The sequence below is a fragment of the Coturnix japonica genome, chromosome 5 (genome assembly GCF_001577835.2).
Source record: "Coturnix japonica isolate 7356 chromosome 5, Coturnix japonica 2.1, whole genome shotgun sequence".
Classification (NCBI taxonomy): Eukaryota; Metazoa; Chordata; class Aves; order Galliformes; family Phasianidae; genus Coturnix; species Coturnix japonica.
The window spans coordinates 33,649,795-33,674,884 of NC_029520.1; the positions used below are offsets into that span (position 1 = coordinate 33,649,795).

The 25,090-nt window shown below is 37.5% G+C and overlaps 1 protein-coding gene across 7 annotated transcripts in view; it reads left to right on the plus strand.

Annotated features, from left to right (window-relative positions):
* MIPOL1 (mirror-image polydactyly 1) overlaps positions 1-25,090 on the plus strand; it is a 168,445-nt gene that overhangs the window by 127,017 nt on the left and 16,338 nt on the right. For all 7 annotated transcript variants that reach the window (XM_015865035.2, XM_015865033.1, XM_015865030.1 and 4 more), the window contains one exon: positions 16,293-16,523. In XM_015865035.2, the coding sequence (XP_015720521.1) occupies positions 16,293-16,523 (231 nt within the window). The remainder of the gene's footprint in view (positions 1-16,292; positions 16,524-25,090) is intronic.

Genomic DNA, 25,090 nt, shown 5'->3' on the forward strand with positions numbered 1-25,090 from the left:
GCCTTTAGCCAATATAATTGAACTTAACTTTTAAGTTGCAGTGGCTTTGAAAGCCTGTTTGGGGATCACAACATTTTTTTTGCTGCACCCTCAGGCTTGATAGGGGCTTTGTTTCCTAATTTCCCATTCTTCGCTCCACTAACTGAAACAAAGCCCCTATCAAGCCTGAGGGTGCAGTGAATAAAGCTAGTACTAAGGCTACTGAAGTGAGACATTCTCTATTGCAGTATGTGGTAACACCATGTTCTTTTGGTACCTGGTAACTTGTGTCCTTAGGGAGTAAAAGAATCTAATCTCAGCATGTCCTGTAATCTCAAGGTGCAACCCAATGGGACTGCTCATAATTAAATCAAATGAAGTCATGGACTGCCACGCAGAACCCACCTTTGTGTCTGTTCTGTCTTCAGGAGAGGCATTTTTATGCAGTCTTACCACATATCAGTTCTTACAGATGCTGCTTTCATATTTGAAAGAAATTTTCTTTGCTCTGATAATTTCAAGATTTTTTATTTGACATTTTTTCTTCTGAGCTTGTGGAGTTCGTAGCATGAATCTGTGCCGATTGGTAGACACCAGGATGAAAAAAATGGTCACCACGAAGTAGGCAATGAGGTGCCCAGATTGTTTTAGGAATTTGTGCAGGAAATAATTAGGGCAATTGTGCAAAATGTTTGCAAATACTTCCATAAAAACTGTAACTGTTAAGGACTTCTCTCTTTCCATGTAAATTTGTATTCAGTGCTGGCCAGACTAGACTACTGTGTGAAAATAGTATCTGCCCAAAAGACAACAGACAATACTGTAAATACATTAGTTTATTTGGGATTTGTTCGCTTCCCTTCTGTATCTTTTTTTTTTTTTTTTTTTTCCAAAACAAAGGAGAAAAGTAGTGAAAAAGAAAGAGTGTATGTGATTTTTTTTATCATTTATTTATTAGGTATTTGTTTTGGTGCTTGTGGCAGGGAAAACAAACAAACAAACAAACTTTTTATTTCATTTACCTTCATTTTATTCTTTGAAAGTAACATAGTAAGAAAGAAAGAAGTGTCGGGTAGAAACAAAGAGAGGTCACAGTTGGATTTTACTGTTGCAAGATAGGAGATGACAATAGTATCTTTTTAGTGTATCTGTTATCTGTGGTATCATTAAACTGAATGATGTGCTAAATAATAAAAGCAGCCTTATCACATCACAAGGCCTTGAATTGTATCTTGAAGTTGCATTGCCTATGGGTTCCGTTTGGCTTTCAGAAAGGGTTTGGAGTCTACCTGTGTGACGTGGTATAGGGAGCCTGCTTTGGCAGGGGGGTTGGACTCGATGATCTCTAGAGGTCCCTTCCAACCCCTACAATTCTGTGATTCTGTGAGTCAGAAGAAGCTGCAATTCAGAGTGCATTTCTGCAATCAAAGCTCTTTAGACAGATGGCTGCTAGCACTCCAAAATGATTAAAATATGTTCCAAGCAACATCAGTCTGTGGGCTTGGGGACCCAACCTTTCATTAGTCAATAAAGGGTCTTGAGTTCTTGAAAATGAAATCTTTAAAAGCTAATAAGGCTGCTGGTTTGCTCTGAGCTGTTTCTTTGGGTTTGCAGTTGTAGATTGGACTTGGGCCAGTATCTGTTCAATAATATAAGGCTTTAAAAAAAATCCAGTTACAAGAGGCCTCCCAGCAAATCTGTGTGTTAAATAGTGGGGCCAAAATTTGTGATGTTGAATACATAAGCTCAGGCACCTGAGTTTGCATTTAGGAAGCCGGAAAGGGACCTGCAAGTGCCACCTTGGATTGCCAGTCATTCACTGGAGGATTAAATGACACCACCAATGCTTGGCCATTTGGACCTGCTCTATTTTATTTGAAAAACCTTGTGAGCTGGTCTAGCATTATCTCCAGGATATCTTCAGCATGCCATAACCAAAATACTAATTCACTAAGCAAATTCTATACTGCTTCTAGAAGTCAGTAATATTATTTATAGCATCCCTGAGTCTTGTCAGTGCTTGTAAATTATGAATGTGCCATAGATGGTTTGGTGCTTCAGTGCAGTCAGGTTTTTTCTACTGTCTGCAGCAGGGCTGTGAGAGAGAGCAACCAGGGGCTTGTGCAAACTCAAAGTGTCTGTAACCTCTGCATATGTATGTCAGGGCAGTAGCAATAAATGTCTGTTCAATAAGGTATTAGCAAGTCCAAGCCTTCTGTTTCTTTTTTTTTTTTTTTCCCTCTCTCCAATAAAGACCCCTCTCACAATTTGTAAACTTCTGAACTTAAAGTGTTGTTGCCTCATAGACTCTTTCTACATGAATCATAAAATCTGAAGATATGCTTCTTTTCCCAGTCTCTCAAAAATCCCTCAAGATTTAGCCCACTGCTGGCTTAAGGAGGTTTTTTTAAAGTCAGTTTTTACATACACTAACAGAAGCGAAGCTAGTCTCGGTGATCTCATTAGCTTCAATGTGATCCCATTAGTTAGATTGTTCGGCCTTTCTTCTTTCACCTTGGGAACAGTTCTCACATTCCTTTTGTCAGTATTTGATGGGGCTGGTGACTAAAGTTCTACCCCCAGACACACCATAGTTACTTAGAGAATGTCATACTCCATTTTGCATTCCCATAGTCTCTCTTTGAAGGTTTTTCTCTGCTTCAACTTTAAAAGCCAGTGATTTTTTTTTTCCTTGTCATAAGTACAGCCAAGGTGTTACTGTATTTTGTAAGCATACAGCAGATTTTGGATTTTGATTATTGGGCTGTTTTTTTTTTTTTCCCATTTGATGTAAAATACTTGCTTTGCATTTCCCAAAGCTTTTTCCCATCTAAACAATCCCATCATATACAAACTGTTAGAAATAACTTCTGAACTGAGTCATTTTCTTGCTGGAAAACATACAGTGGTAGGCATGTATGTCAACACGTGCTGTATTTTCTGCATAGAGGAATTCAGTGGTACACCTTTACCTCATGTCTGATGGTATTTTGTCAGGATGGCCCTCTGCTGCCATCTGTTACATGACAACAACAAAATGTAATGGAATATTGGTGGAAAGGTTCAGTTCTGCTGCCATATCACCACCTCTGACATTGTGGACTAACAAAATAAAATAGGAGGCATTACTTTTGGAGCGGACCCCATATCTCCTAAGAGCCAGACATCTCATTAGTCACTTTTCCTTGTACTCCAGGGAATCACATGAACCCTTGTATTAAGCAAACCAGTGTCCCACATAGCCTGTGACACTTTTGAACCATTTTCCTGAGCCCTACAGGAGCTGTTTCCAATACAAGGTAATGAAAAAAATGCCTCAGAGTGCTTCATGTGCATACATACTCAGGCCTGAGAATTCCAGGAACTGTGCAGGACATCCAGAGTGACACAAATCTGGAGCAGTGGGTAATTTTTACATGCTGCCAAAGTTTTTTTGGGGTTTCTGCTTTTAGTTTTGGGATTTAGCATTGTTTTCATCTGGGGCTGCAAGTCCTGAAACCTGTAAATATCAAGTCCTAAAGGTCTCCGTTTGGGGAGTGAAATTGAAGGGCCTCTCTTGGAATGTTTTTTCTTTGCCTCTCGATTACCCTAGCTGTAAGATGTGAATGGTGCTACTCATACATTTTTGGAAAATACATCGATTTAAGTTTTCTTTATTAGATTCTGCTAAAAGTTAAGTGAGGGAAACCTAAATTTATCACAGTAGCTATTGTATTCCAGCAGTCCTTCTAAAATGCAAGTACAGAACTGCCTTTTCCAGACAAACGATATACTGTGAGTGCCTCATTAATACATTTAATGTTTAATGACCAACTGTTTCTCCTGCTTCCTCTAAATTACTGTAAAGTTACTATTCCAAGGAGAGAAAGTAGCTTTTTATTCTGGAGAAGACTGTGGCATTCATTGCTTTGAGTGAGAATGTGATCTCAAATAGTTTATAATATTTCCTCTACGAAAAGGCAGAAAATACTTGAAATCCTTTGAAATTATGATCCTGCAAGACAGAAAAATATATCTGCTTTCTAGATAGGTGAGTACAGTTGTATTATTTCATATTTAAGGATCTTTTGGGTCAAATCAATGAATATACATACATAACTTTGCTTTAGAAGTGTTGCAGAGTTCCTTCTTTCTGTTTGTAACACTGCAGCTCTTTATGATTAAGGGGAAAAAGAAAAAAAAAAAAAAAAAAAAAGAAACTGGTTTAGCAAAGGAGGTGTTGAGCCTGCCAAAGTTGATGGAGTTGAATTTGGATAGCCATTTAGTGTGGGACAGCTAGACAGGAACAGAGAAGCATGTAAAATGAGTAGATTACTGCAGATTTATGCTTGCCAGAACAGAACAGTTAAACTGTGAGTTTAAAGATCCTGAGTTTGCAAACTTATATTAAAACACGCCTCTGAAAAAAGGTCGAGAAGATGTTGGTAAAATAATAATTCTTTCAAAGATTATCCAGAAGGAAGGTTACAATAATATTAAATGCTTCAAAATTATTTTTGCTCAACTAATGCTTCAATAATGGACGTTAATACTGTTGACTTTATTCGTGGATTGAATGCAGGCAATTTAGACAATAGATAGTATCAGGTGCTAATAGATCAAATGTAATTACTCTTGATGAAATAATTTTAACAGCTTAACAAAATCGCTTCAATTATTTATTCACTGTAAAAGAAAACATTGAGTAAAAGTGAAAATACTAAGCTTTGTCCTGTAGGGGCATTGTATGCATCTCTGAGTCATAGTTTTTCTTCATAGCAACCTTTCCTCTATCACAGCTTCCTGTGCAAGTTATTACAATACTTTTTGCATAAGATAGGTCATATGAAGTTCAGCTGTAGGTGGGGCCACTGTAGTAGATTGGGGGACAGTCTTAATAGATCCGTTTCATTAATTAAGTCATGCATTTTTTTATTAACAAAACCTGTATGTCAGGTTTAGCCAGCTGGGAACCATTCTTATGGTTGTTATCTTTGTCAGAAGGAATATTGTGAAAATAAGGAATTACTGTACAGGCTTTAACTCCTGATTAAACAGAGGAATGACATCCTCTCACCCACTGTCCATGAGAAAATAACTTAGGGGCATATCATAGGCTTGATTCAGAAGCTGTGGTCTTATGTATCTCATTAACGGAAAAACCGGTTACTTTGCATACACAATTTATCATGAAGGGTTTTTTTCATGGAATCATGGTCACTGAGGTAAGCAAATTTCAGGCCAAAATTTCAAATATCTAGATTACTTCTTGTTATTATTGTTTGCTTGTTTGTTTTTGTTTTGTTTTTGGTGGTTGTTGGTTTTTGTTTGTTTGTTTGTTTGTTTGTTTAACTATTGAAAGAACTGCAACCTGCACCTCTTTTTGAATGCATAAAGCAATATTTTCTTGTGTTATTCCTCTTCCAGTGTTCCACATCTGTACATTAGGAGGAAGGTGTAAGATTTTCAGGAAGTATTTTGTAATAGACGTGGAGAACAGTGTAGGCTCATATTGTTGGCCTCAGCCTTTAGCCTCTCGATACAATAAATTCAAGTCATTCTTTACTAGGCTACATCCTGGTCCTCAGTAGGATGACTAATGACTTCCACTATCACTGAAGATGATTGAACTGGTGGGAGGACTCACCAGGGAGGAGTGCTCTGAATTTGTTCCTCACTTGTCACTTACGCAGATGGAGTGGGGAGAAGGATAGCTAATACTGTTCAGATAGGTTTTTGTTTTTTTATTCCTTGTCCTTCTGAGCTAGACAGGATCTTTACTTTATCTAGGTCTGTCTAACTAACTGCAATCTATTTCAGTCAGATTCTGTAAGATTCTAGAGTTTGAGTCCAAGGTCAAGGGATGAATTACAGAATTACTTATTCTTCCATTTAGTTCTTTCTTACCATCTTTAACCAAAAACCATATATTATTATACTTCTGCTGTTCTGACAGTAAAACAAGAACTACTGTCTGTGATGTAGGAATTCAGTTCTCTTTCTTGAGTGGTGTTATTGCTCCTATCAGAGAAGAACAGACTACTCAATGAACATGTCTCAGTATAGCGTATTATTTTGTCCTGTCCAAAAGAATGAAAATATGAATCAAACACTGTTGAATTCAGTGTTGGCTAGATGTCACAAGAGCTTTCATACTCACTCATTTTCCTTGTCAGATCCTGAGAAAATAATTAGATCTTTGGTTCAGTGCAGCCAATTCGTTTCCTGCTACAATTATTCACTTTTACCTGCTGGCTATGGAGAAATTCTAAGCTGGCAAAAAGAGAAAGCTGCAGTTTTTCTCATGAACTCCTGCCTCATGAAGTTAACACTGGTGTTTTCCTCTTTGCTCAGACTGAGTTAAAGGGCACAAAAATGTTCTTCTTTCACAGATTTTTATTTCAATAGCCCAGTGCTTAAAATCATAAGGATAAGAGAAGAGAGAAGTGAGGAAGCAGATTTAAGAGTTGCAGGATAAAGAAATCAACTTAGCATCACCTTTCAGTATCTATCTAACCCCCTTTAGAGTTCCCTCTTCACAGGAGCAGCATCCAGTCTCATCCATCACATTTCAAGAAGTATGACACTGTTACGCGTCCATCTGATTGGCCCACCCTCCTGAAGGTCCTTTCACCTGGAAGGATGCAAGTGATATCCTTGGGTAACACAGCTTTGGGGCTCACAGCAGATGGGAGGCTGTTGTCACTGCTCACACCTCGTGGTGGCATTGGCTACTTAAGCCACAACAGGAAGGCAGGAACTGCCTCCTTGCGAGAAGCTGCAGAAGTTCCTCCATGCAGGTCCCAAACCTCTCCTGAGGTTAACCAGGCTGATGTACATTGCCACATGCACATAATATTAATTAGCATTTTTTTATCTTTCCATGAATAATAAAAGTTTGTGCTGAGACTAGAACCAGGATTAAGGCATCAGGTTTCCAGATGCCATACACATATGTAACAGGAAGCAATGCTGGGCCCACAAGCTTAGAATTTAACTAGGATAAAAAGTGAGTGGCACTTAACTCTCAGTTTCAGTATGGCAGACTGAGGAGAGCATGTTGTGACTTGTTCTGTGCCACACAGAAAACATGAAACAGAAGAGGGAACTCAAGACAGAATTCTGATCTCCAGTCTACTAAATCATTCTGCAGCATGTGTCCTTGTTTTGTACTAGGAAGAATGGCCCAGACAAGCCTGCCCCATCACCCCAGTAAGCGCTGGTACAATAGAGAAGCAGACTGTATTAAATTTCTCAGGCGTTCCCTTTATCATTTAAACCATCATTTTAACTGCCTTGTTTCATAGTTCTCAACTGCCCAAGGAGCTGTATGATTTATATATGAACAAGGGTTTGGCAGCCGCAGCTAGGCAAGGCATGGCTTACTGAGTAGCGATACACTGCCATTATGTCATTTATGTGCCTTTCAGGAGGCAACTTGCTAGGTATTTCTGCGCTGCTGTACACAAACCAGACTTATTTTTGTACAGGAGAAGCTGCAATTGCTTTAAGGTAGACACCAGTCAGTGCCAGTCTGGATGAAGGCACTTAGCCTGCAGCACCAGTTCTCCGGTGACTCAGCAGCCATTTCAGAAAGGCAAAAGTACCAAGACAGTGGGGAAGCCATGTGCTGGGCACAGTCAGGTAGAGTTCATTGGCATACTTCATCTCCTGGCACATCCATTCCCACAGCCAGGCATGTGTTGGAGCACAGAACACTTTGTTCCACTATGTTCAGAGTTGCTTCATGTTTTTCTCAGTAACTCTTGTGAGAAAAATCAGACTGAGCTGTTTAAATACACTCTATTTTTCTGGGGCAGCAGGGAAATATACTCAAAACAAAAAGAAAAACAAACAAGCAAAACCACACATTTATTTACTTTTTTATTTATTTTAATGACGTTCAAAAATCTTTCACTAGCTGAATCATTCACTAAAAGAGTAATGATAAGAGGGCAGAACCCTGTATGCATCTCCTTCCCAGGTCAGTTACAGTGTGAGTTTTGAGCTGTAGGGCTACTCAGCCCATCCATTAGATCATCTCTCAAATTCCAAATGTGTTTAGTTATTCCATCTTTGAAACACGTTTCCATTCTTTGTATTTCTTTTAATTGCCATCTCCTGGAGAGACACTTCTCTTCCATCTACTCAGCTGGATGTTCCTGGCTATGCTGGAAGGCAGGACTGGCTTTCTGCCCTGTGTCCAAGACAGATTTGCCTCTTGCTTTTCTGGTTCAGTGGGGGAATTAAGCCGTGTGATCACAATAGCAAACCAGGACAGCCATAAAATTCACAATCATGTCTGATTTATAAATATAACATCGTATTAAATACAGATATTTCCTGAGGTTTTTAGTAACAGGCTTTCTTTAGCTGGTCATTTCTGAATGGTACCATGCACTTTACTTCATAATTGATTTCTTTGCCTTTATGATTTTAATTAATACTGTTTTCATCAGACAAGTAATATTGATTAGAAAACTCCTATCTGTCCAATTTATCTGTGCCAGCATTTGGGAGTTATTCTTCTGATCCTCACTTTGTAAATCTATTGAATAGCATCACAGGCACTAAAGAGGCCATTCAAACACTGGGGGAAAAAATAGTGCTTATACTTCTGGGAAAACATTTATGGTGATTCACATTTTGGAAGCTGAAATGCTATCAATGTTTTATTCCCAGATTATTTTCCAAGAAAAAGCTTGGATCCAGTGCTGAATCAGTTTCTTCAAAATATATAAGCTCAGAGTAGAGTTAAATCACGCAGAAAAAGCTGGAAGGCTACACTGGTAGAGGGGATCAGGAGACTCCTCTGTCCTGTGACACTAGCACAGAGGCATGGAGTAATCCTATCTAAGTCCCTTGGGAGACATTTAAAGCCTCCCTGGCTGGGGCAGAGGGGTGCACACGTTAGGTGTTAAAGTATCAGGATAAAAGCGTTTATCTATTATCTAGACAAGCTGCTCTGCACAGAAAAATACAAAATGGAAAAAACACCTAATAAAACTCATTAGCTGAGTCTATATCCACTTCAAGATAGGAATATTCACTGTAGGGGAACAAAAAGACTCTGGATCTTGTTGTAACTATCTTAAAGAGCTAGTTTTCTCCCTGGTGAAAACAGGCTAAAAATTGAAGGCCTTCTTGATGTAAGTGAGAGCTACGAATTTTATAGAAACTGAAGCCTTGTAAGAAAATCTTAAATGTGCACTTGCATAACAGGTTTTGAGAGAGTCTGGCTCAGTATTTACTACTACAGTATAAAGGGCTGGGTTCCTTGATGTATATTTCTAGTTGGCATTTTATCAAGGAAATAAACTTAGATTTTTATTTTTCCTTTCTTTCTTTCTTTCTTCCTTTCTTTCTTTCTTTCCTTCTTTCTTTCTTTCTTTCTTTCTTTCTTTCTTTCTTTCTTTCTTTCTTTCTTTCTTTCTTTCTTTCTTTCTTTCTTTCTTTCTTTCTTTCTTTCTNTTTCTTTCTTTCTTTCTTTCTTTCTTTCTTTCTTTCTTTCTTTCTTTCTTTCTTTCTTTCTTTCTTTCTTTCTTTCTTTCTTTCTTTCTTTCTTTTTTTCTTTTTTTTTTTAACATGGGGATTGAAACTACAAATTCTACAACATCTTGTTTTAAAAGCGTTTAAGTACTTTTGCATAAAACTAAAACTTTAACTGAACAAATTATTTATGCAGAAAGAAGCAAGATAAAGTTTCTTTCAAGAGTTCTTTAACATATCAGATTGATAACAGTAAAAACACCTTTACTGCCATTAAATATTTACCAAGACTTGGCTTTTGGAAGAGGGGCAGTTCAGTGCAGTGTGTTTGGCTCCATGCAGTGCTATTGATTAGCTATCAGAAGGACATAGTTAATGAGTAACTTGAGGTATTACAGAGTGCTCCACATTCTTGTCAAGTCTTTTCTCTGAAGATGACCTAAAATAAAGTCAGTTACAACTGGCGTTCACTCTGCGACAGATTGCACAAGCTCACCTACGGTATGAACAAAAGGTTCACAAGAATCAGTTGACCAGGGCTTAAGCAATCCTTTCTAGTAGTTGTTGTCATCACTGCTGGACTTTAGAACTGAACGTGTTTACATTTAATTAAAAAGAACACACAGTTTACATCGCACAGTAGCTATCAGTATCGAATCAGAATTGATTTCCGCTGTCTTTCTCAAATGACTGCTTCCTTCAAACTAATTAAAAAAAGGCACATAACAAAATGACTCATATAAATTTTAAAGCAAAGTAAACAATATTCCCCGGAGACAAAAATAAAAGTCAACAGCACAAAGTCATTACACTGAGCTTGTTTTCAGGTGATTCCGATGCCTTGTTATGGTCTATACCAGTGCTATCAGATTTATTTCTTGTGTATATATATGTATATTTATAAATATATTGATGTATGTATGTATGAAGTATCACTTTTTACTGAATGGATGCTCTACTGACTATGTCGTTTTTCAGTGTCAAGATTCATATTTGTTCCATTTGAATTGCTGCAGTTTATCTAACTCAAGGGCTGATACACCAATATTAGTACTTTTTGCAGGAGGATTTTGTACATTCCAAATAACATAGTTTGTGTGTAGTCACTCAGATAAAACGGAAATCAGAAGCCATTATCCTTACCAACAAGAATCTGTAAAGGAAACTAAAGGCACAAACTGAATTAGCCCTTGCTGCGTGCATAACATCTAACAAAGAAATATCTATTAGATTTCATTACTTATGCAGGCAAATCAGAATTCAAACTATAGTGACATGTTATTTAAGTCTGGAGCAGAAATGCCTGACCCTTGAATGTGCACATTCTTTGTCAATAGGAAAGATTTCCATGGTTGGCATTTTGGAGACAGGAGACTCAGGCTGGCTCAGGCCAGCCACGTGCTTGTTCTGCCAAGTGCAGTGAAGTCAGCGAGAACCCAGCGGCTGCCTGCCAGACCTGGCTGGGGTTAGATGCACTGAGCTGTACAAGCTAGTCCTGACGGCCTGCTCTAAAAACCTGTGTCCATCAATCCCACAAATCCATGTAAGGGAGAGTGCTCAGAATGGAGCTCTTGGCAAAGATTATCAAAAAGGGTACAAACAATGCCTATTGTTTCTATTTTCTACCTGTTTTAGTTGAGGTACCAAAAGCTCAGTTACTGCTTTCTTAATTACATTCAGCTTTGGAAAAAATGTAGACCGTTCTTAAAACTGATGTGATCAAAAACAAACTCAAAGCATGAAAGGCAAACTACTCCAATGGGGTGTTAGGCCATGATCCTCCTTCCCTGTTCCACCAAGGTTGTGTACAAATCCCTGACACAGGCCATTTCCTTGCTGGATTCCATCCTGCACTGCTGGATTTGCACCACCATTTGCACGCCTCTTCAGTCACCTGTGTTGTGGAGCAGCCTCCAGCAGCTGCTGGAGTGCCCAGGAGTTGAGAGGGTGAAAGCAGCTTATGTCTGTGGGGCTTCCCTGCCCACCTCCAGGCCCAGTGCATCGTGGCCATGGGGTGAGCACTTGCCAGGAAAGTGGTCAGGGTTCTGCAGCATGCTCTGAAGCGTGGAACTTTTGGCATCATCTTAAATGTCCTTTATATTCAAATACTGAGGTCACTCCTGATGACTTGATGCCAGTTCTGTCTTCGATTAATAGATAAGGTTCCCTCTGTATTTGCAGTGTTACCTAAACAATCTATTACTGTGGGGAATAACTACAGTATTACAAATACAATGTTAAAGTTATTTTGTTAACTAAAGCTATTAGCAAATATTTAAGAATGGCCAAAGCATATAAATTGGCAATGAAGAGCAGATAAAGATAGCAAAATTCTTTCTTGAAACTTGTAGTATGGTAAAGTAAGCACTATACAAAATGCTATTATTTATAAAATTTCAGATTAATTTCACATTGATCTTAGGCTTCACGGATGGATAGTCTCTCTCAGTGAATTTTAGCTTGGCTAAAATATACTAATTCAGCTAATTCCCTGTCAAAACAGGATGGGAGCATTTTATGGCAAGCTTGATTGTAGGAATAATATATAGCTGAATAAAACTCTGAGGAGTATTTACTATTGTAGATAGTAGATCCATGTAGATAGTAGATGACTGCTATTGTGTTGAAAACACAATCCCCTAATTTGTGGAAAGAAAATTATAGCCTGTGGATGTGTGTCTTGTAATTAGTATAGATATGTTGTGAAATCTTGGTGTTGTGTAATTCATGTTAACATGTATCAAGTAATATTCAAGAGTAAAGCATAGAACCTATCCAAGTCTCTTCTGTAAACTCAGATGCATTCTGTTTGAGAGTTGATGTAAGTGCAAAAAAAGCTAATGCTAAGTTATCATCTGCCAAACATTCATTAATCAATCAGAGATAGTCATAGAATCATAGGAAAAAGGCTGCAAGATCATGCAGTCCGACTATCCACCTATCACCAGTAGTTCTCATCTGTCATCAGAAGATCTAGCTTTTCCTAAAATCAAACTGTACTGGATTTAGTTTTTCTTGAATTCAAACTGTGCTACATCTGACTTAGGTTTCATGACAAGTCTCTTTTCAGCCATGAAGCTCAGAACGCCTTGCAAAGGTAGTTAATGCAATTGCTTTTACTTAATGATGAAAAGACTGAGATCCAAGGAAGCACAATGTGTTTGTTAGTAGCCTTTGATTTGTATTTGTTAAAAAATGGAAGGTCTAAGATGGGTGATCATCAGATAACAAGCACATACTTCATCATGCAGCAGCTTCATTATTTGGACCCTTGTACAGGTCACAGGTATCTCTAGATGATTTCGGGAGAGAAGGATGAAACTCAGACTACTGTTGTCCTTGGATCCAGATTCACGTGTAATTAATTTTGGTGGCATGGGCAAGCATGATCAGTGCTAATTTGTTGAAATATTATCCTGTAAAGCCCTAAGGATATATCAACAGCAAACAAGGGAAGAACATCAGTAATGGGCTCTGTCCTACAAGTGCTTATTCTGGAGTTTGGTGACAGGACGTAATATAAAGAGGATGCCTGATCTCATGCTTGAGATGAGACAGTGACACTGTGATGGGTCATAAGAATGCACAAAATACAGTCTGCATTGTATATAACATGCACAACATGGTCTGTGCTAACAAAGCTGGTGCCATCGGTTAAGCTAGTGAAAGATGTTTAGGTGATTGCAGTGGGGAGAAAACAGTACTCTTAACTCTTTTAATTGCAGAGGAAGAAAGGCTAATAAAATATTTGTCTATGGTAGGGCAATGCCATCTACTTACCTGTCTACCAGCTGTCAGGCTCCTGACTCATGTGTTATGCAAACTTGGTCATTGTATATCCTCTGCTTTACAGCAAAATGTCAAAGTTCTTCTAGGTGTTACAGGCTTTTTAAACCTTGTCTTATTGCATTGTTTCCCATGAGTACCTCAGAGGTGATATTTCCCGGATTTCCATGCTGCCCAACCCTTGGAAGCTTGCTGCAGGATGAATAGACCTCTTCCAAGCCAACCTGAGTGTGGGCTGGCTGCTGAGGGGTCTACAGAACCTGAGCATCAGAGATATTTGTGGTGAAAACACCACAGGTCAGACCTGCATGTGCTTGGGAACACTAGAGATGTTTATCACTGGGGATGAGGGGGAAGGAGAGGATGAATTGGGCATGTTTGGTTTCTTTTTTTTTTTTTTTTTTTTAATTTTATTTTTTTATTTTTTCCTTTAGATAGAAGGTTTCTATGTGTTATTCAGTAACTGCTTCAGGTGGAAAATAATTTCTCACCTTGCAGCAAAAGTATGCCTGGCAAAAAGAGAGAAGTGTTTTAAGAGCAGCACTTCATGCCGTTGACTTTCAGCCAATCTTAAGACCCTTTGGGAACAGTTATAATTGGTGCAATCTGTAGCAGGCTTGAAGCTGCTCTGGCTTTGAGAGGACCTCATGTTATCTGTTGGAGTTCTGTAAGTGACAGCATCACGTTTGACTTTTTCTTCGTCCTGGACACAGAAAAGGCAGCCCATTAATTGAAGCTCTCAGACCAAGCTTGAATAAGAGCAGTTATGTCAGAGTAAGCGAAAAGGTTTTGTATAATCAAAATGTGAATTACTTAAATCAAGTAACTGTTTGAATGCTTTTGTAAACCATTCCCCAGGCACAGAACTCTCATTTATTTTTTATTCATAACATCAATTTTTTTTTAAGAAATAATCCTCTGGAGATTAATGAAGGAATTTCAAATTAGTATTTTCAACAGGGACTAAATAAAAGCATTTTAGCAAAGTACATATGCTTGAAATTTGACAGTTTTATGCTTTTGAAAAAAAAGGTTTAGAAGATTATCTTCCATGGTGCCATGCTGGCTTACAAAACACGTATATATCAGAACTGATTGGTCTCTCAGGTGCAATCATTAAGAGTTAAAACGTGTAACTGTGTACTGCATGCTGTATTGCTCAGAGCCAGTCTTTCAGAAGGAGCCCAGTCACATCCAGACACAGACAGTATTTTGAATATAAATAAAAGGCTCTTTTTTTAAATTTTTCATATGTTCTGGAATGAGGAAAAAAACAAACAAACAAACAAAAACTCTCAGTTGGAGCAAAAGTATTCGGATTTTTAGTGTTTTTTTGTTTTGCTTTTTTTTAAACCAGGGATCCATATATTCACTGAAGGATTTGCCCTCTCAGCAATTTTTTTGTTTGTTTATTTGTTTTCATTTTGTTCTTGTGCCAGGTGTTTAAGAAGTGGACATCAGTGGTTTTTCATTACCCAGCTTTCAGCATTATTTGCATATCTTTGTATTTTTTCCATGGTGATCAATGCTCAACTGTAGTGGAACTTCAGTCAATAAATTTTATGTGCAACTGTAAAAGTAATTTTATTTTTAGTGAGTCTGTTCTAGGGATTTTAATATCCCTTTATAAATATTTATATTTTCAATATGTCTTCATTTAATTGAAAAGGTTCTTCACTTTATTTTCAGACAACCTCAGGTAGTAGACGTAATGACATACCAACTCTCTGACCTTTTAGCTTCTGGATTTCCATTAGCTTATTCACATTTTGCTTATTCGTGTGTATTATATTTTAGTTTGTATATGATTTTCATCTATGGATTGACAGCAAGAAGGATGTTTTCTGTACAAATACCTTCATAAACTGGGAAGGAAGAAAGTATGCTGTTGCATACTGGATACTGACATGCAGAATGTCTCAAATAGTGCAATTAGTCTGTACAGCTACTAGAAATTCACACAAAAAATATTTTTTGATGTTTGCATGGTCATTAGCCAAAAGCATGATATCAGGTCATACTCATCAGTACAGCAACAGCTTCTGATATCTGTAAAGTTGTTTTGAAATTACTTGCATTATTTATGTAAACACAGTGCTCATTATGATATTCTGTTGCCATCACTTCGGTTATAAATGTCCTCTGTGAGTTTCTTGTACTACCATTGTCATTTTCCACTTTGTTTCCATTCATCGTAAAAATATAACTATGAAGAGATGGGAAAAAATCACTGGCAATTCCACAAAGAGCCTTCAGGTGCAGGCTTCTTCACTAGGAATCAGTTATTAGTGTGATTTCTGCCCTTGTACCTTAATAACACAGTCAGTGTGGCACCTGCTGCTTCCTTGGAAAATAATTCACAATCTAACAGGTTTCCAATTTTTTCCCAATACAGTCTTCTTCATTCTTCCTTTTTGAATTTCTTCTCATGACTTATATGTAACCTACCTGTCCAGTGTCCTTCTTTTTGCTTATCATCTTTAGTTATTGATAGCTTTAGTGTTGGCTAGCATTCACAAATGATTCATATTTCTGAATAATCCTTCTATCTTATTTGTTTGTACATTGTAGCACTTTTATTCCTTTCATTATATTGAAAAACCCACAGTTCTCAAATAAACCCCCTGTAGTCAATCTGTCTGCTTGCTAAAAGAAAGAAAGAGCTGGGCAACATGAGTTAATGGTAGCAGTAATTTACGCTGCTTAATCCAATTTTATGTAAATCACAGTAACAACTCATTCCTGCAGGTCATGGAATGTTGGGAAAATGTTGCAGCTGAAAAATACTGTAATAGCTTTTTTGCTTTTAAAATATCTGCTAGTTGTTACGTACATTTAGAAGACCTTTGTGGAAATAGAATGTGCTTTCTGTTTTCCATCATCTTTGAAGCAGAACTTATTTCAGTATATATAGATAATATCTATATATAATTTATACATAAGAGAGCTTATTTGGCATGTAGATCCATATGTGATAATATTAATTAAACTGAGTATAGTATTCTTGCAGCTCAGCCTTATGCTGAAACCTAATGAAGTGTATGCTTTTGTTTCCCCAGTTTACACAAACCTTTGTCCCAAGGAGTGAGCCTGAAGGACTGGCTTCACTGTAGTTTCAGTACTTCTGAAGGTGGCCTGAAAGACAGGCAGGATGTTGTGACCGTTACCTATGGCCAGCTTGAGGACCTGGCAGTTCAGCTGCAACAAGCTCAGTCCGAGCAGCAGGACACCAAGCTGAAGCTTCAGAAGACCTTGGAGGCTTTGAAGGAGGCCAATGAGAAGGTTCAGAAGTAAGTCACTTGCCTTCTTTCAGGAAAAACTGCAATGGAAAACCAAGAGCAAATATCATTTCTTCTGGTATTTTTTTCTTGAATGAAAGTTTGTTGCTACTCAGAACAAAGTTCATTCCAAATTCTTTCTTTTTTTTTTTTTTTTTTGTCCTGTTAACAGCTGAGAAGCTGATGATTTTACCAGTGCTGTGGCAATTACTGTGCCTGTCATTCATGTTACAGAAACTGCTTTCTGCACATGCAGTGCACAGGGAAATTATTTCCATTCCCACTGAATGGTTTACACCCATGGCATTCCTATGACAAGAGAGCATTTACCTTTATAACTGCATGGTAGAATCTGAAAGCTCTCTCATGATTTCTTGTCTGTTACATACGGGGCAGGATTCATTCAACAGGAAATGCTGATGGATTTGTTTAGGAGTGGCTCCAAAATCTCACTGAAATAAGCAGGAAGTCTTTGAGTGGGTGAGCAGAGATGATATCCTCTTTTCCATCGTGTAATTCTCAAAGTTCATCTCTACTGAAGTCCTTATTGTGTTGATAGTTATTACTAGCATGTAAGTTTTTGACAGAATTATTTCTTGGAAATAGGAAAATATGTGGGCAGTGCCTCCTCACAGTCCAGCACTTCTTATCTCTGCATTCCTCTCCTCAGCCTCAAAAAACCTTTCCAAGGTTGTCAAGGCTGAACTGATGCAAATTTTCTCATCAGTCTATATTTGTCTTCAACTTCAGTGTCTGCAGCATATTTCAAGAGCAGCTAGGAATTGGCTGAGAATACATTGCAGGGACCTAGTGAGAGTTCTTGAGTAAGTAAGAAAGCATTCTAATTCTCCTACTTAAAAATATATAAATTATATATATTTTTTTAAAATGTATTTGTATCTACCTAAAAATTAATTAATATTAGTATTTTTCATTAAATCTTTATATGAAAATTCTTATTTTCAGTCATCACTTTAAAACCTCCAGTGACTGAGAGTTATTCAGGTCTTTAATATCAATACTTGGATGCACTTGAAACTTCAAAAGATGCATTAAATGTGCTTGCTGAATATAAAGCTATGAAAAATAACTACAGCACCTAAAAGTGTGTATTGATTGTGCAGTCCTGTACAGTGCATAATTTTAAAGTTGCTGTTGCATTTCTTTTTATTTATAAACACTTACTGGCAATCTACATTTAAGTGAAGGTTTTTGCATTGTTTTTGTTTTGGAGAAGTCTTGTTAAATCCTGTGTAGCCAGAGTGCATGGAGCAGAAATACAGACACAACCTGAACTAAAGTTGTACTGATGCACTGCTATAGTGCAAAGAATTTATGCAATTTAACATGCTCAAGTACTTGGGAAATTTTTGGTTAGGTTAGTTTTCATTATTGCTAAGATCAGACCACTGAGCCTATAGCAAAATTAAACAATTGGGTGAAGTCTTTTGATGACAATAGCATGCCCTTTTTACCAAGAAACTGTGGAAATGCTCTGTGCGTCTTCCCAGCACCCAGAGTCATCCACCCCCATCTTATAATTCAACCTGCAAACAGATTAAGCAGCTGAGTTTGTGGAAAGTGTGTTTACTTTGAGCTAAGAACCCTTGTGTGACACTATAGAGATTCCTCTGACACCTCTGGGAGAACTACACAGACAGTTCTTACTCATCAGCAGGGAAACCGGGCTGAGAATTCCCAATTCCTTTGTAGCCTCAACTGCTTCATACAAATCAGTGTTTGGCAATTAGGCAGGAACTCATTTGTTAGCTTTGCTTTTTATTTCCAAGATGCAGGATGCTCTACATTTCAAAAAGGAACTAGCAATTTATAAACCTGTCAGCTGAAAGGCTTCATGATATTAATTGTACCAGTATTAATTATTAGCAGTCATAAGAGCATGCTTATTGTAAATGGAAATGTGATGCTAAAGTTTATCATGTAAGTAGGATTTTTAAATGTCTCTTTACCAGACTTATTGTTCTTGTAAATACCTAAGTAACATTTAATTCTGACATGAGAGACACACTTAGGGACTATACAGAATAGTTTCTCGGTGATTTTCAGTAAAATATCTGAATAAGTAACTACAGTTAAAAATTAGAAGAGTATAACAGTTATGAGGTTCCCTAAAAAAGGACATAATTAGAGTAATTAAAGTTGAAGAAGGGTGTGCTTTGTATCTTTGTATCATGTAATTTATTAATGCTCACTGTGCCTTTGCTAATTGATTCTCTGGCCATAATTTCATTAGTTGGTGTACTTGTTTGCAATTGTTGCTTTCTAAGTGCAAGATCCAAGTCAGAAAACAGTGGTCCTGGGCTCTCTGTCATCAGGACACAAAGCATCTAAAAAATTTCTGGATCCTGTCCCACATGAAACAGCAGCTGGGAGCCAGAAGGGGAATATGTTGGAATCTGCTTATATTGAACTTAGATGTAGTCAAATTCTGTTGACACTGAAAAAGGGTTAACATCTCCCATCAGCTTGCTGCAGTGTGATGGATGCATGCTCTTCCCAGACAAGCAGATAGGGGTGGTGTGAAACAAAATAGTGATGGGCAGAGAGTGGTTGCACAGATTTAGTAGCATTTGTTTGAATGTATTTTGTTTTTGAAACACTAACAAGATATATATTAGACTTTGAAGAAAGCATTATTCTAGTTTATAAATCAAATACACGTTTGAACTGTGCAGTGTATGTTAATAAATACATGTTCATGTACACATAACACAGCACAAATTTCCTTTTTTCCAAATTTTCATTTGGAAATCGTAGAAATCTGCGGGACTCTTAAGATTTTAACTGTCACTATACTCTAATTTTCACTGTGTCATTAAGGTTCACAAAGGGCAAGGACAGAGGCATAGGACCCCCAGGAGCGTTGGCGCAGTGCCACAGCCTCACAAGTGCATCATGCCAAAGCCAGCAGTCAGCTTCTACGGCTTCATGAGGGAGGTGGGCTGACCTGGAGAAGGTGGCCAGAAAACCTGGCAAATTCATTATTTTCTCTGCCAGCAGGGGAAGGGAGGTGTTTTAAAACTGCCCTTCCCACTGGAACCTCTGGGATCAAGGAGTGGCTGCCAATGTCAGTGAGATCAGAGGAGGCCGTAATGTAGTAGCAAATCAATATGAGCCAATTATCACTAAAGGTTGAGGCCACTTTTTATGCTTTTTTTTTTTTTTTTTCTTTCCCAGGAATTGTTCTATTTTTCTGCAATGACATTGCAACTGGAGTGAATTTTAATGCAGTTTATCTACTGAGGCTTTTCTCATAGTTTAATGCCTCTAGCTCAGGAAAGTGCAGCTCTGTGTCTGTGAACACAGCCTTTGCACGCTCATATAGCTGTATGCAGGAGATGGCAGTGGAGGGTATGCATGTAGAATTTCTGTGTAGTCCTCTAAAAGTAAATGCACAGCCATGCAGTAATGGTGCAATGCTAAAATATACAGTTATGAAAATAGTCATAAATTGTGTTAAATATACTCCCAGTTCACTTTAAGGTAGTTCTTAGTGTGAACAAAGCAAATCCAGAAGTAATATAAAGCAGAAAATTTCTCACTATTTTGAATACAAGAAAAAATTAAGCTGTCTTCTAAATAGTTAGGTGGCTTTAGTAAAAGAAATTACTGCCTCTCACATAAAAAAACCCACTGTTTTTAATAAAGTAGATTTGCTTTACCTCCTAAAGTGTGCTGTTTGGCCACCTAGCTTTCATTGTTGTTGGAACACACCCATACGTGAGTGGTCCCGGGTTTCCCACTAGCATTTCTGAATATAATTTCTCTGTTATCAGAGTTGTTCACATAGGTTTGCTTTTTAGCTGATGCTGATAAATAAGTCCATCAATAAGACAGCAGAAACAAACAGTTCTTACCAGCATTTGCCAGAGTATAAAAATGAAAAAATTAAGGCTGAGCATTTAGTAAGTGATTGGAGGCCCTTTCTGCTACAAGTTAAGCTAATCTGCCCTGCCAGTACAGGAGCCTTGTGCATTTCACATGGATGTCCAGGACATTCTCCAGTGCTCACTGGAGGGCCTAATCTCTCCCAGAATGATCGGAGCAGCGCAGTTCAAGAACAAGAATGAATATTTGAATAATCACACCACAATGCGAGGTGACCTTCCGACAGGGGACTGACCAGATACACATATGGATTTTGGAAAGACGCTCTGATGCTCTTTTTTAACACAGCTGTGAGAAGAATGTGGCTAAGACCCAGTAGTCTTTCTGGAGTATAGTTGGCAAAGGAAACCATGAGGAGAAGAGAATTTAACACATGGGTGTAAGAGAGTCCGCTTCATTGATGCGATCTGAGGGGAATGTCTAATGACTGGAAGAATCAAACTTGGCAATGAAAACACAAAGCTCTTTTCATCAATTCAAACGCAGCCTCTAAAGCTGCAGATGGTTACCTCCAGCCTTGCCTATTCAGTGCAGGGTTGTGTAAAATGGCACTTTGGTGAATACTAATAGATCAAAACAAAGATTTAATAACATAAAGATGGAGTGTTCATTTTTAAATGAGGATACAGGTCAGTGTCTCAGAAAAGAGTAAAATAAGTATCTTTATGTATAGGTCTAAGGTCCCTGGAGATTTTTAACTGCAAACATGGTATCTTTAATGTACAGATTGTATTCAGTACAGCACAGCTATGCAGGGAGCAGGCTAAAAGCAAGCAGTTCTGATTTATTATACCAATAGAGCCTCTTTGCTACATGCAAATGTTGTTAACTAGTTATCTCCCTTTTAAAATCATACCTACATATATTTAGTTGAAGTCTATATTGTAGCTTGTATGCTTTCAGTCTCTTGTTGTCGATAAGAATGGAGCTAGTTAATTAGAAATTGCAGGCAGAAGCGCTACACAAAGGAAACAAGTTGCACATTCACCCCGACTTAGAGCTGTTTGTTTTGGATGTAATACCAAGTGTCAGATAACTTGACTGGTTTTGTTTTAAATTTAAAGATACGTGTCTTTTGTTTTCTTCCTTCGAAAGAATTAATATAATTTGATTTCTTATTTTATCAGGATGATACACTTAGATGTTCAGAATCCCCTGTCTATGCTAGACTGCTATTATTATTTTAACTTACAAAAGTGCATGCTGGTGAATGGAAGATCATGTTAACTACTGGTAATGAGAAGTACAACTTTATAGATATTAATAGTTTTGCTGATTTGTGTTAAAAGTGATTTTGCTTTTAATGAAAGCACTACATTGTCTGCTACTGTGGATTTCTGCTGTGATTGAATAGTTGGTAATCTTTTAATATCATACAGGGAACTTAACTGATGCTGGCATTTTGAAATGTAAAGGAAGTTCTAGTTACTTCTTGAAGAATGTAAACATAGAGGTAGTTTCTTAGTTACAGTAAACTAGCTTAGCTCTGTTGCACTGAGTTGCATTAATTTGTCCTAAGGATCTCACCCCTAGATTGCTATGAAATAGATGCTGGTGGCTACATTCAAAAGACCAGTAAGTGAGAGCGAAGTGCTATGAATCTGTTGCTTACCATAACAAGCAGTAGAAGTCAATGGTTATGAGAGTTTGCATGGAAGGGGTTCTGGGAGGAAACTCTTGTAGCTGTCAGAATACCAATGAAAATCAGCAATAATTCTGGGCTCTCAGAACTGGATCAAAAGTCATTAAAGGATATTCAACGTGGAAAAAACTGCTTGATGAGGACTGATGTGTTGGCTGCTTTGTGCGATGATTAAAAGCAGATTATAAACTCCATGGGGCCCATAAGAGATATACAGTCTCCACAGGCGGGGTTTTATAGTGTTTAGGAAACCCACACTAGCCAGATGGAAGATTCCCAGACACGCAAAACTACCACATACCCCAAAGAATTCTGCAGTGCAGCAGAGCTGATGTACAGTTTCTTTGGCATGCAAGGCATGAAGAAGAACATAAGAGAATCTGAAATGCAAAATCTAGTAATAAGCATATCATGTCTTATATGAAAATATTACTATTAACTAGGGTACCAAAAACAGGCAGTGTGAAATTATCAGGTTTAGGGGTAATAGGCTTGGAAGTGGTCTGCTTAAGGAATTAGGTTTAGTGAGGAATTAAGACTAATTGAAATGTATTGAAGAAGTCATGTGTGATCTAACTGAAAACAGTACATAGCAGGGACAGAATTTATTTAAATACTTGGAATTCTGCACTAACACCAGTGACTTCTCTCAGAAAAATTCCCCTCAGACTACACAAATATGCCTGGTCAAATGATGAATTGAAAAGTCTGATAGAGATACCTACTTGCTGCAATAAAACCATTTAGTAAGCCAGTGAGGTTGTACTCAACTTCAGATAAATTCAACATTGAGTAAAATCAGTGTAAAATTCACTCAGTTTTGAGGAAATAAATTATTGAACTAGTACTGAAATCTAAGCAAATTCAGTCTGTCATGGCATATTCTCAACCTTTCTTGATATGCCGTGTTTCAGTATCACCAAGTGGATCTTGTTTACCTTGGTTTACCTAAGGTACCATTCATGCTGTTCAAAAGGAAATACATCACTTTTGCAAAGCTGTAGTGAAATGTGTATTCAGCACTGAATTATATTATCTTAATTGGATGACACTTTGCTTTCCAGTTTTTGAATTACATGTTCCATATTGCAATCCAGTTAGCACTTGAAGACTGGGATGGAGGGAGCTGCAGATTCTAACTGCCACTAATACTGATAGCTTCCCAGCTCAGAGAAGAGAAGGCTTGTGATAGCATAAGTAAGAAACTTCTGACTAAGTAACATAAAAACTCTTTGGCTGGTTTAGAAGCACCCTTCCCTTATAGCCGTTGTTACAAATCCCATCCAAGGTGCTGCCAGGCTCTCTCTGAAGTCCAGAGGGTGAATGTCTTCTGTCATCTTTTTGTTGGGGGATGGCCCTTAGTAGATCATATTGTGTTTTCAATACCAAAAATTATAGTCTGCAATACTGCCACAGCAGGTTGTTGAATATCAATTTAATGGATATCTTGGGTGTCATAAGCAGTAGTGAGGTCTTTAGCATCTGATTGAACATTATCCTGGCATCAGTCATGAGCAGTGTGCACCTAGAAGAATAAAGGCAAAAAAATCCCAACCAAAATAGAATTACAGATAAGTCTTTCCTGCATTCCTTGCACAACCAAGATGTCCACTGACTGCAGGGACTTTCACATGGATGAAGAACACAAAACTGAGCGTACAGTCTAAGTGTTTGTTTTCTTTGTGTAGCTATGATTTACATTTACTTAACCTCTGTAAATTGTGGATTGCAGTGCAATACTTTTCTTAAAGTATGGGTAGTTACAATATGAACACAAATATTTATCATCATTTGAATATTTATCATCTGTCTTTCAGGAAAATATAAGCAGTGCTGAAACTTCATTCTCTCAAACACTAAAATGTGTTCTATGAAAGTCAAATGTTTTCAGAGTCAACATAATCACTGTATCCTAGTTTTTGACCTGTGTGTTCATTTACAGTTTACTTATAGCTGCTTCACAGAGATGGAAGTTTGTAGATTACAACATGGTTTTATTGATTTATCAGTAGCAAAATACACTAAGTTCTCTCAGTAAACTGGATTGTCTAGCTCTTGGGTTTGTATTGTATAATATCAGCTTGTTGTGGAATACTTCAGAGCAAAATCAGAATGTTGGCATATTTAACATAAATGGTATGAACCAGACTTGCAAAGACCAATATTTAGTAAGGCCAATAACACAAACAAATTAGATTTTGAAGTTGTTTGCCCAATAGGAGGAAGCATTCTGACACAGTATTTGTGTTTATAGATAACTGTTCTATGAAAAAAAAAATAATAACATTGAGAAACAGATTGAGTTCTCCTTGAAGAGAGGAAAGAGAACTTTTTTCTCAGACTTGCTTTTCTACCAAGATGATAAAATGAGTATCATAGCAAATAATCGTTTTCTTGAATATTTTATATCCAAATAAAATAAGATCATGGCATTTGCATTGCCGTTACTAAATAGTATTTGGTTTGTTTGCAAGAGTCATTTATTTGTGGCTTGGCTGAGGAAATAAAAATAAATTTGCGGTACTTTCTGTTAATACCCATACTGTTTCCTAACATATGCAAAAGACTGAATACTGTAAATCTATGTGTAGAAGCTGAACAAGAAATACCAGGCTTACTGAAGCTTCAGAATTACATATAAACTTTTGGAGTATTGCTGGATTAGTCACCATCAGATAGAAATAATTGAGAAGTCCCAATCCAGCAAAGTATTTAATTTTAAGCAAGCTAAATATTCTCCCACTCCTTATAATTAAGTGTACTTTACTGGAGCAGGTACTAGTTCTTTAACAAGTGTATATATGTGTGTGTGTGTGTGTGTGTGTGTGTGTATAAATAAGCACCGTTCATGTTTCTAATCTGATACTAAGTCATTTAAGTAATAGCCAGATGTTTTCAGTCTTTTAATTTTTTAAACAAAATTCAGTATTAATTGTATTTGTAGACATGAGCAATAATTAACCCTGTAATTGCCTGTTTTACTGGCAAATTACTCAACTCCCCTATTCTAGTTTTTTTTGCCATACAT